Source organism: Drosophila tropicalis, unplaced genomic scaffold (genome assembly GCF_018151085.1).
Source record: "Drosophila tropicalis isolate 14030-0801.00 unplaced genomic scaffold, ASM1815108v1 contig_694, whole genome shotgun sequence".
NCBI classification, from domain to species: Eukaryota; Metazoa; Arthropoda; class Insecta; order Diptera; family Drosophilidae; genus Drosophila; species Drosophila tropicalis.
The window spans coordinates 2,493,555-2,505,174 of record NW_027173176.1 but is presented as its reverse complement, the minus strand read 5'-3'; the positions used below and the strand labels follow the sequence as shown (position 1 = coordinate 2,505,174).

Below are 11,620 nucleotides of genomic sequence, written 5' to 3'. Positions count from 1 at the left end.
GCATATGTATAAATTAAATGTACCCACAGGTAAGCAGTGTATGACCGAGAATTATATTGAGAATGTTTAGTATTAGCCGCAAAGTCAATCAAGTTCAACAATTAACCTGTAGATAACAAAACATGACGAAGATAAGAACAGGTTAAATAAATCTGCCAAGGAAACTATCCAAATTATTGTGCAAACAATTATCGGCGCTTAGAAATATAAACAATGAATCCTAATCGGAATATGAGGCATAAAATGCCGGTTCAGAGCAATGGAAAGTGATGTGAAAGAAAGAGAGTGTTTGTGCAAGAGAGTGAGCGAGAAAGAGAGAGGGCAAAGCGGGCATAAACAGTGGGGCAAATATATGCAGTTTGGGGAAAGTAAGCATATCTATTTGGAATCTACATGTGGATATAAAAAATTTAACAAAGCAAAGAAACAAATATTTAACGCATAAAAATTGAAAGGAGTCCTTGAAGGATCAGGACAATTGCCTCTTAATTTAAAGACATAAAATAAAAAGCTTAAGAATAACTTTCCTTTGTTTTATGCCGGCTTCAGATCTAAAACAAAAACAACTTACATATAAAATAAAAACAAAGTAAACTTTAAATTAAAAGCTTAGTGGTTTTTGTTATTATTGTTTGTTGTTTATTTAGAGGAGGCAAAGTTAGTGCCAAACAACAAATGGGTAGCAAAGGATTGTCCCTTGAATAGAAATGTCCTTTAAGGGGGCACGAAATTTAAACATTAAGATATGCAAATTATGTTTTATTCGATAAATAAGTACAAGAATTGTTCCACTGCACGATAGTTAATTAATTTAGCCCTAGCTCTCTCTCTCAGAATCTCTCTCTGTCTCTCCCTCTCTCTCTTTGTCTAGTTCTCACTCTCTGGTATGCCAAATCTCTGGCTCCACAACCACCCAAAACAAAAGACACCCGCCAAAAGACACATAGAGCGAGAGAGAGAAAAGGAGAGGGAGAGAGAGAGAGAGAGAACTTACAAAATTTGCCGACTTTTTACCTCAGTTGCCACACGACAGGACAGCCAAACGGGCGACCAGACAACGTTAACCCAGTTTCAATCAAAGAAACTGAAGTTGATAACAAAAAAACATTAAAACGTTGGATAATTTATTATTTTACTAATTAGCAGGAAAACATACAAAGAGTTTTAATCATAGAGACTCTCTGCCACTCTTTTATGCTCTTGCTTGCAAAAAAAAACAACAACAAAATGGAACACAACAAGAAAATATAGCAACAACAACAGCGGCACACAACGACAACATTCTCATCTCTCGCTTTGTAGTATATATGTATATTTTTGTGTCTGTGTATCTGAAATGTGCTGCGACCTTGCAATGCCCTCCAAGTGTATTTGAGGTTTCTGTAGTATCTGAGTAAATGAAACGCTGCTTGCATCGGAACAAATTATCCTCCAAGTCGAGCCAAGCTGCTGAGCACTCACTCATCTCGCCACCAAGAGATGACCAGTGCTCTGGCTAGCCAAAAAAAAAAAAAAAAAAAAAAAATGTTAATAATACAAAAAATAAAAACAAAAATTCCTATACACACATATAATTGAAGATACCAAAGAAAACCACAAAACAAAAATAAAAAAAAAAAAAAAAAAAAAAATAAATTTTTTGAAATGAAATTCAATTGAATTCGTCTGCAAATCGTCTGTGGGTGCGTGACCGTGCGAACGCGTGTGACCGACCCAATCCGCTTCCTGATCAAGAAGGAATACATAATTGAAGAAAAGGTGGAAAAGTGCAACAAAAAAAAAACAATCAACAAATTAAATACATACATGTATATTCCAAATATTTGCCACTAGAAAAGGCAACTGGGTGAAAACTGCGTGTAAAAGTGAAAGTAACCTAGTAACAGTGACCTTTCCCACCCACCGGGTCAAATTGTGTCTCTCTCTCTGTGTCTGTGTGTGTGTGTGAGAGTGTGGGTGTTTTTTTTTTCCATTTTTCTTCTTGTTTTTTATTCTATTGTTGTTGTTGTTGTTGTTTCTTCTGCAAAATAACGGTGGCAAGACACGCACATAATACTTATACATAAAGTATTCTAACGATTATGTGTGGCGGTTATATATTTCGGTGTATATATATTCAAAAATTAATGTGGCAATTCTGACAACCATTTTCTTTTGGAATTACTTTAACATAGACACATTGTATATACCTGGTATATATATACATACATATATACATATATTCTTTGCATCAGGTTAGTAAAATGTTGTAACAGTCTAAACTTAAGACCTACATAAAAAACCTATCAGATATAATAAAATGTGTGACAAATTCAACATTTTTGTTGTATTTCTTGTTTTCCAATTTATCACCTGATCTAAAAATGTAAAGTCATTAGATACATACATAGATATATATACATATTTTTGGCATAGAAATTTGTTGATGCATCAAAAGTTGTTTGTGGGTGGCAAATCATTTGCCAAGCTATACCTTTATTTACTCTACACATGCATATGTATATATATATATAAATTAGATATATTAATATATGCATATTCAGAGCTCTCTTTCTAGTGTCTGTAAAAGTATTAATCATTCAACTTGATTGGAAAAATGTTCAAGCCTTTTATTCAGAGATTGTTATATAAATTTTCCATCTTGGGGGACAACTTCTTAACAATAAGTTTCAATTAGTTAGTTCGTTTAGTCAAAATCAATACAATGTCAAGTAACTTCTAAGGGCAAGTTGGCATTTAGGTAAATGTCAGGATCTGGAAGGGGCCCCACCCCTTCCATCTGAACAGAATCAGTTTTCTTTGCACCTTCTGAGAAAGTGCAAAGTCCAGGCGATACACCCTAAACTATCTAAAGGCCCTGGCAATAGATTTTGTATTTAATGTAAGAAAATTACCATCTACCACAAAATTATTAGCCTATATTTACAAATTGCATAATGTTTTTCAATTAAATGATCCTTAAAGCCATAATAAACAAGAATTTGGTTTAGCCAAATTTGTAAGGATATTTTTTTAGTTTCAAATCAAGCTTAGACTGTCTTTATGCTTCAGATATTGTGCATATATATCTATTTGTTGGTATAGACAACATAAAGTAATATTCCATAAATTTGTTTATATATTATATTTCTACGATTTTTAGTCCCGACAAGTGACGCTCACGCAAAATTATACAAGCGACAACAGCTGGCAAGCTGACTGTTTTTATAAATAAACCAAAATATAGCATTATAAATCTACATATATTTATAAAAGAAAAGAATAAAAAAAAAAAAAAAAAACATTCAAAACTTTTCTTTAAAGACAAAAATATTGAACTCAAAGGTCTTTGTATTAATCAATTGAAAGTGTTTCCCATGCAAAGACCAATCAATCAATATAAATGTTGAGCTTGACTTGTAGCAAACAGATGATGATATATACATATATATATATAAGAACAAATACATATGTACATATAGGCGGCTTTTGTTGTTTGTTTTTTGAGGCATCGCGTCACGCAGGCTAATTTCTATCTAACAGATACGCCGATAGAGTACGGCGATGGTGGTGTGTGTTTGTGGTGTGCTGGTGTGGGTGGTTCTTTTTCGGATAGCGCGTGTATTTATTTTTTTTTTTCTCTTTTTTTATATATTTCTATGACATTGCTACCCAGCGAAATGTCAAAAGCAGACAAAGCTACAACAAATAAAGCCCAAAAAAAAAGAACCAAAAAAAACTAGAATACTAATGTGGAAAATGATTTTGGACGTTTTGAAGTTAAACATAACTATATTAAGATGAAACATTTTCAATTTTTCACTTTTGGTTTTCTATTTCTTCTCAAGAAAAGCATGAGATAAGGGCCTAAATCGAATACTTTATAAAGTAGATTTGGCAATAATTGAAACCTTTTAAATATCATTTATGCCCCAAACATAAAACAGTTTAAAAACACATTTTCAAATCAAATCATTTAGTCTCTAATGCCATTAAAGAAACTAACTAACTAACTAACTTGTGACGCACATGGCTCAAACTAATTGTCTACCAATTACCAATCAGCAGTTTATCAAACCGTTAATGAAGATTCTGCTAACATAAAATTAATTTGTCAACCAATTGTCAACAATAAACCAAAATTAGTTCTAACTCAAATGTTGATTTATATACTTTAATTGTTAAAATTAGATTTCATTTTATAATTACATTAATATAATTAAAATTAGACAGATCATTAATCTATTTGAGGGTCTGCCAGTCTGTCAGTCAGTCAGGCAGCGAATTGTTGATGGGCCTTTCATGTTGATCTTGACAATATTTGGCATCAACCAAAATCATGAGATATATTTTGACAGAAGATAATACTGAGTTAGTATTATTGAACTAATTCACGACTTATTCTAATGTTGTTAACAAAATCTTTGTTTTCCCACTCCCAAAACCTTAATGTACATATGTATATAGTTTGACACGTTCATAGTCAGCATGATCCTTCGATTTGAAGTAGTTTTAGATAAGAAAACTAGTGGGAAGTGAAAACATTCGTTCTAAATTGCCCTATATTAGCATATGATTCATTTTAGTGATTGGAATGTTGTAATCTAATCAAACTTAATCTATGTTAATCTGTATACGAAAGTTAATAAGCATACTTGGTTAGGAAAGTGTGTTAATCTACTAAAACTAAAACAAGGGATACAAATTATGTGAAAATTTGTTTAGTTTTTGGAATTTTTCTATTATTTTGTTCATTAAGAAGTAAAATATTCTAAATTTTTAAGGAATAATTTCATGTTAATACGATTTTAAGGGTGTCTGTGTGTACGTGTGTGTGTGTGTTGTTAGGTCACTTTTTTTTTGCAGTAAGACAGAAACAGAAGTACGAGCTAAGTTAGATTAAAATTGACGACGACGACGACGTCGACGACGCCGATCACGAGAATCGAATGCTATATAGATGCGACTGCCTGGCGACGACGACGCGCTGTCGTCGCTGCAGTTACCTTTCGGGATGCACTACGAGATTACACACAGACCCACAGATGCCGCCCAGTGGCTGTGCCTAGTGTTTGGCTGTAATTTGCGATTTTGGTGCTTCGATTTCGATCGTTGCCTTCTTATCAATGCCAAAAAAGAAAAAAGCAAAATAAAAACAGAAAGAAGAACAAAAAAAAAAAAAGAGAAGAAAACACACACAACAAAAAAAAAAATAATAATAATAATGCCACTTTCAGTGTATTTTTGCCACCGTGACGCTGCAGACGTGGTGCAGTCCATGTACGAGTACAAACCGTATACGGATCATTTAGCCGACGCAGTGCAGCCAAAGTAGAAAGTAAAAATATATTCAAAGGCGGATTTTGTTTTTAGTCTAAAACCACACCGTACAGTGTAAGTGCAAAGCAAAAAACAACAAAAAATAAACTAGAAAAACCTAGACGTGGGTAGAAAGAGATAGAAAGTTAGGGAGAAGAGGGTAGACAAGGATGGGCCAAGTGGGTGGGCATGTGAGCGGGCGGGAGTGGAGGTTAAGTTGGGGGTCACAAATCACGGAATGATTCCAATGATCTAAAAATAAAATTGCAAAGTCTTCATGTTATCAATAGACATCTCTCTAATCGAAACTGCGGCCAATGATTAAGTGCATCGCCTCCGAAAGGCAACCACCCACTTACGTGCCGATAATCACGTGTAGATCAGTTGCCGCATTTCCAATGAACATTGTCGAAGAACTCACCCCAAACATCATCAGATGGACAGTGTAACAAAGTGTGTGATAAGCAATTTTGAAAATTCATCTTCTAAGTTCAATTGTGAATGTTTTCAAGTCTTGTGTTTTGATTACTTCTCTTTTCTTTTTCCACTGATTATCTATTAAATAGTCAAGCCTAATCATCTTTAAGCCAAATGATTGCAAATGGTCATAAAGAATTTGTTTTAGTTACACTGTGCACTAAGAATTAATGACTAAAGTCAGGAAACTTAATATATACTTAGAGATACTATAATACAATATAATCGCATCCATTATTTATTGTGGCGCCTATAAAACTAAATGAAAATTCTTGCGGTTTAGTTAAATTCATATAATATTTATATTGGCAAATGGAGAAATTGATGAACTAAATTTATCTATATATATATCTTGATCTTTTGGTTGAATCATGATAAACATAAAAAATTACCTCAACTGTTTTGATTTGCATTGCGTCTGCTGCTCACTTTAATATCAATTGAAAGTACATTTTGACTTAAGTACTGACACCCATTTGGGACAATTTAATTCAATTAAGAAATTATGTCTGTACGCACAAATGATGTATGTATACCATATCCTATATATGGGTACATATTTCTTTCAAGTATCTTTGCCAGATGGAATAGAAGTCGATTGTTTGTTTTGTCTCTCTCTCTCTCTCTCTCGCTGCCCATGGGCAAAAATGAAAAAGAAAGTGAAATTTTACTATTAAAGTCGTCTCTCTGTGTGTGTGTGTGTTTGTCTTTAGATGGGTGCATATGTATGTGTTTGTGAACTTTTACAAACTTATTTTTAGAATTTAATATGTTCCTTAAAATTATGCACATTCCAAAGAAAACTCATTCTATATCATTGGGGAAATTCAAGAAAATTCAAGTTGCATTTAAAAGGATTCATCAGTTGCTTTGGCTATATTCTCTATCTCCATCTTTATCTCTCTATCTTTCCGTTTCTTTTCACTTTTCTCTTCAACGTCATCTGTCTGGCCTGAAACGCAATTAATCACTTGGCCTTAAGCCAGATGAATTTTTTGTTTTTTTTTATGTATTGTATAAGTACGAATATGAAGATATATCTTAATGATATATATACCCACACATGCGGACGATTTATGCAGTTAAAGTGCAGCCAAGTTTTTACATCTCCAAAAAGATTCGATTTGACCTCTTTAATCACTTGATTGTCAGATGACAAAGTAAAAATTTGGTCTTTAATTAAATTTCCTGCTCGGTCTGCCAAAATAGATATATACGTTTATAGAGAGAAGTGTACATACATAGATAAAAAAGAAAAATGCCGTTTTCACAAAAGTTCAAGGCCAATTTACTTCGTTTCGATTGGCGTATTTAAAAGTTTGAAGAACAAAATCAACAAACAAATCGAATAAATTATCTGTATTAATTGGCCAATCGGCTTACCATTTCTAAATCTATAGCTTTGTGGGCGTGCCCACACGCCTTTCGAAACAAAAACATTGCCAAAATCAAAACAAAATGCAAACAAGAAAACCCACAAAAAGAAAAAAACAAGGAAAAAAACAGTCTAACAAAATTAAACTAAAAAGTAAACAAAAATTCTCAAAAATTCGCAATAATAACTAATTCAATTTTCATACTTCACGACAATTGTCAGAAAGTTTAACTAGATTAAGTGAATTCAACTGGTTTTAGTTTGTCATCTTTAATCTGATCAAACTGTTTTTAAAACATGACAAACTTAAAAGATCCAAGATTTTAGATTTTACAATGGTTTTTTTTCCTGTTCCAGATATTTCGCTCTATTGCAGTGAAACAAAGTAAATGAACGATCCCGGCGATATACCATTAACACAGACTAGTAACACGCCGCCGGACCCGGACAACCGGCCGCCCTGCAGCATTATATCCATTATACCGACAATAGGGATGTCCTCATGCCGTGGACGTGCCGAGGCATTTGCGCGAAGTTTGTCCTCCAAACTGCGCACCTTGGGATCACAGGTGAGGCAAATCTTATGATTTATTACTTACAATGAGAATGAGGGTACCAAAAGACCATTTGAACGTGAAGTGAAGGAAAGCCAAAGCTTCATTGTCCAATTTCTTTTTTGATTTATTCTTTAGAAATTGAGATAAATTAATATTATTATTGTGGTATTTTTGGCAGCACTTTTTGGCGTTATTTGCGTCTCTGTACTTACTATACTTTTGAACTACACATTTTGCCACATGCCGTGTCCATGTCGAATTTTATTGAATAATAAATGAGTATAAAGATCTTATAGTATAGGTCGATTCTCTGGCAAGGCCATTTGAAATATGGAAATAGACATATTTCAAATGATGATATGTGTTTAGGATAAAGGACATTCTTCTGTTAGGATCTCATATGATTTATTTCTAATTACTTTTATAACTAAATTTGTTGTTAATTTGTTCTCTCATTATCAGAACAACGAGGTGGACGGCAGCGGAGGAGTCGGCGGCGCTGGTAATGCTGAGGCAGAGCCCATCATAAACGGAAGCCTAGATCCCTCCGCGAACAACACGTGGGTGAATGCCCATGAGTCCGAACAAACTGTCACCGACTTGCAGCCATTGCGTCATGAGTCGGATTCATTCTTCGACTTTGATTGTGAATTGGAGTCCCCTGGTAGTCCGGTGGACGAATGCGAATACCTGCGGCTAATAGAGACCGCCTCAAATACACCTCACAACTCAACAGCCGAGTCGGGTTATGCCTGTGCGTCGGCAGCAAGCAGTCACAGCAGCAGCACCGATGGTCCGTATTTCGATGCAGCTGGTGCAGGAGGCGTGGGCAATGGCTCTGCCGGATTGGGTATGGTGAACGATCTGGTGATGGTAACAACACAGCCTCAAAGTCAACTGAATGGCCTAATGAACGGCAATGGCAACGACAAAGAGACATTGGCTGATGAGTTTAAGGTCGAAGAGACTGTGGCGAATAATGATGATGAGGCACTTTTGCAGTCCCAAATACTCAGTGAACTGCATCATCAAAGTAATAACTTGGCGAACGATATAATAGAGTTGACGTCAGTCGAAGAGCGTCTAACTAATAGTAATGGACATCTACCGGAAGCCAAAGTTGACATCGATATTGATAGTATCGATATAATAGTACCTGCAACTGAACCTCCTACAGAAATAGTTCTCCAATCCTCGCCAGATATATCACCTGACAGTGGTGTCGATGAGACGGACAAAGAGAAAACCCGAGAATCTCCAACATTAACAGATGGCAGGCCACTCTGTGTAGATGTGGAAATCGCTCAGTTGGAGCAGGCTAAACAGGATGTGGCTGATGTGGCGGCCAAATCGACATCCGGCGACAAGCATAGCCACATGGACACCACAGACGACGAAGATGATTGCCGACCGCAGCGCGTGCGTCGCTGTTCTTCCCTCAAGACAGGCAAAACTCCACCGGGAACGCCTGGACGCAAAAAGATTGTGCGATTTGCCGATGTTTTGGGCCTCGATTTGGCCGATGTGAAAACCTTCCTAGATGAAATACCCACCATACCCAAATCCGCCTTCGAGGATCTCGAAATTTTGGAGTCTGAGCCACCACTGCAATTGCTGTTGGGACCCAAGCCGGATAGGCTATTGATGCCATTATTCCAACAGCCGGGCGGCCTGCCCACATTCCTTGATGCAGTGCGCGAGAAACAAGTATCGCTTGAGAATGCCGCTGTCACGGATAATATCAATCAGACAATCTCTGGATCTGTACGCGTCCGAAACTTGGACTTCCATAAATCGGTTCACATACGATACTCCCTTGACGGTTGGCGTAGCTACGCCGATCTTCAGGCCAATTACGTTGAGAACTCTTGCGATGGTTTTTCTGATAAATTCACTTTTGTTTTATTTGGCAACTCATTGCATGTGGGCCAACGTTTGGAATTCGCTGTTAGATTTCAATGCAAGGGACAACAGTTTTGGGATAATAACTATGGCGCCAACTACTGCTTCCAATGCTTGCCAAGCTCAACAAACGGTTCGAGCAACACCAACAGCTCGAACTCAAACTCCTCGAGCTGCACTGTGACAACGTCCGCGTCAGTGGCGACTGGTGCCGTATCCAACTCCTCCCATGCGAGCAGTTTGGTCGGTCTGCTAAGCCCCACGGCTGGCGATGCCTGGTGCAGTTCGTTCTACTAGGATATAATAGAGAGAGAGAGAGAGAGAGAGTTACATAGGCTCGAAAGCAGATCGAGAAAACAAAGCAGAGCAAGGACTCCCATGGAGGCAGTAGTACGATGGCAAGGCCTAGTTTCCCCCACCCCCAAAAGAAAAGAAAGAAAAAAAAAAAAATTCGAAACCAAAAAAAAAAAAACCTAAAAAGAAACGTGGTCAAAATCTGAGACAAAAAAAAAAAAATATTTTTTTTTTTTTGCTATTTTTATAGAACAGAATTGAGGAGGAGCGAAAAAGAGCGAAAGCGCAAGGACAAGAAAGAGAATGCAAAACAAAGCAAAAATTCAAGATAAAAGAACTAGAAAAGGTGGGCGAAAAAAAAAGAAATTTCAAAGCGTATGAATCCCAAAGATAGTTGTTAAATCTATTTAATAAGGAGGGAAAGTGATAACAAAAAAAAAAGAAGAAGAAGAAAAGAAAGAAAGAAAACCAACCTTTTTGGATATAACGATTGATAAATTTATTTAATGTGTCGATTTCTAAATTTCTAAACTAGTTTGATCTATTAGTTTGATGATGCTCGAGACATTAAGAATCACCTCAATCCAATCGTTGTAAAAGAGGTCTTTCGTTGTTGTTTTTTTTTTTATTTTTTTATTTTATATTTTATTTTATTATTATTATTAGTTTTTTCTTTTCTTTTCTGTTTTTTTTTTTTTTTTTTATGAAGTAAAAGAGAGTGAGAGAGAGAGTTAAGGGCTTATAAAGAATTTTCAATGTGTGTTTCTTATTTTTTTTTTTTTTTTTTTTTTTGTTTTACCAAAGTCAAAAAGCGAACAATATCTACTATATCTTCTAGTCAAATCAAGTTAACCTCTAAAGACAATAGACAATTCAAGTCGCCAAAATCTCAAAATATACTTGATGGTAAATTCTTTTCCTGACCCTTGACCCTTAAGTATAATTCGTTGTTTTATCCATTTCAATATAATTTTATTTTTTTTTTTTTTGTTCGACTTTTATGTATGTGTGTGAGAGTGTCGTTGTTTTTATTATTTTTTTTTTCCTGTATATTTTGATGCCTATAATCTATATAATTATATATATATTTTATATAATAAACAAAATATTTAATAATAAATTTGATTTAATTTTTTTGTATGGTTTTTAAAGTACACATTATATTAAGTTTGTATCGGGGATTGATTGGCACACCAAGTGAAACGAAAATTATCACCAGAATTGAGAATTAACCACTAAAGGATTAACCTATATATATATATAAATACCTACAATACAATATATCAGGGAGAAATGAAATGAAAGAAAAGTGAAAACTAACTAGAAAAGTTGACAAAAACAAACGAAAAGCAAATGCAAACGCTAAAACGTAGCTACCTCATTAATACAAATTACAAAAACAAAAACAAAACCAAACCCAAAAAAAAAAAAAACTATTGTTGTATTGCATAGCAAAACGTGTAAAACAGAAAAAAAAATGAAAAACAAAGATTACTATCTAATAATAATAATAAACAAACAAAAAACTTTTAAAGTTAAAAATAAAAGTTGATAAAACGAAATTTTCACATTTTTCAACTGGATTTTAAAGTGTAAGTAAAAAAAAAGAGGAAATGCTTTTGGTCTAAAGCAAAAGACATAGATATCCTTATATTATAGGATTGATCAGCTACCTATAGTATTCAAGCAATCGATCGTTTAAATAAACTTAACTTAA

The 11,620-nt window shown here is 34.8% G+C and overlaps 1 protein-coding gene across 3 annotated transcripts; it reads left to right on the top strand.

Moving 5' to 3' along the window:
- Positions 1 to 1,012: 1,012 nt before the first annotated feature.
- On the top strand, positions 1,013 to 11,023 carry Gbs-76A (Glycogen binding subunit 76A). 3 transcript variants are annotated; one of them, XM_068292717.1, is made up of 3 exons: positions 1,013 to 1,758; positions 7,508 to 7,719; positions 8,170 to 11,023. In XM_068292717.1, exons 2-3 carry the CDS (start codon positions 7,540 to 7,542, stop codon positions 9,904 to 9,906), a joined length of 1,917 nt encoding a protein of 638 aa, XP_068148818.1. In that variant the 5' UTR covers positions 1,013 to 1,758; positions 7,508 to 7,539; the 3' UTR covers positions 9,907 to 11,023. The 3 variants fall into 3 exon arrangements, with proteins under 3 accessions (XP_068148818.1, XP_068148816.1, XP_068148817.1); XM_068292715.1 differs by having other exon boundaries at positions 1,013 to 2,234; XM_068292716.1 differs by lacking the exon at positions 1,013 to 1,758 and adding an exon at positions 4,848 to 5,373.
- The last annotated feature ends 597 nt before the right edge of the window (positions 11,024 to 11,620 follow it).

Coding starts and splice junctions, on each gene's coding strand:
- Gbs-76A (XM_068292717.1), top strand. CDS start 7,540: ATGAACGATCCCGGCGATATACCATTAACACAGACTAGTAACACGCCG. Junction 7,720..8,169: donor TGCGCACCTTGGGATCACAG/GTGAGGCAAATC, acceptor TCTCATTATCAG/AACAACGAGGTGGACGGCAG.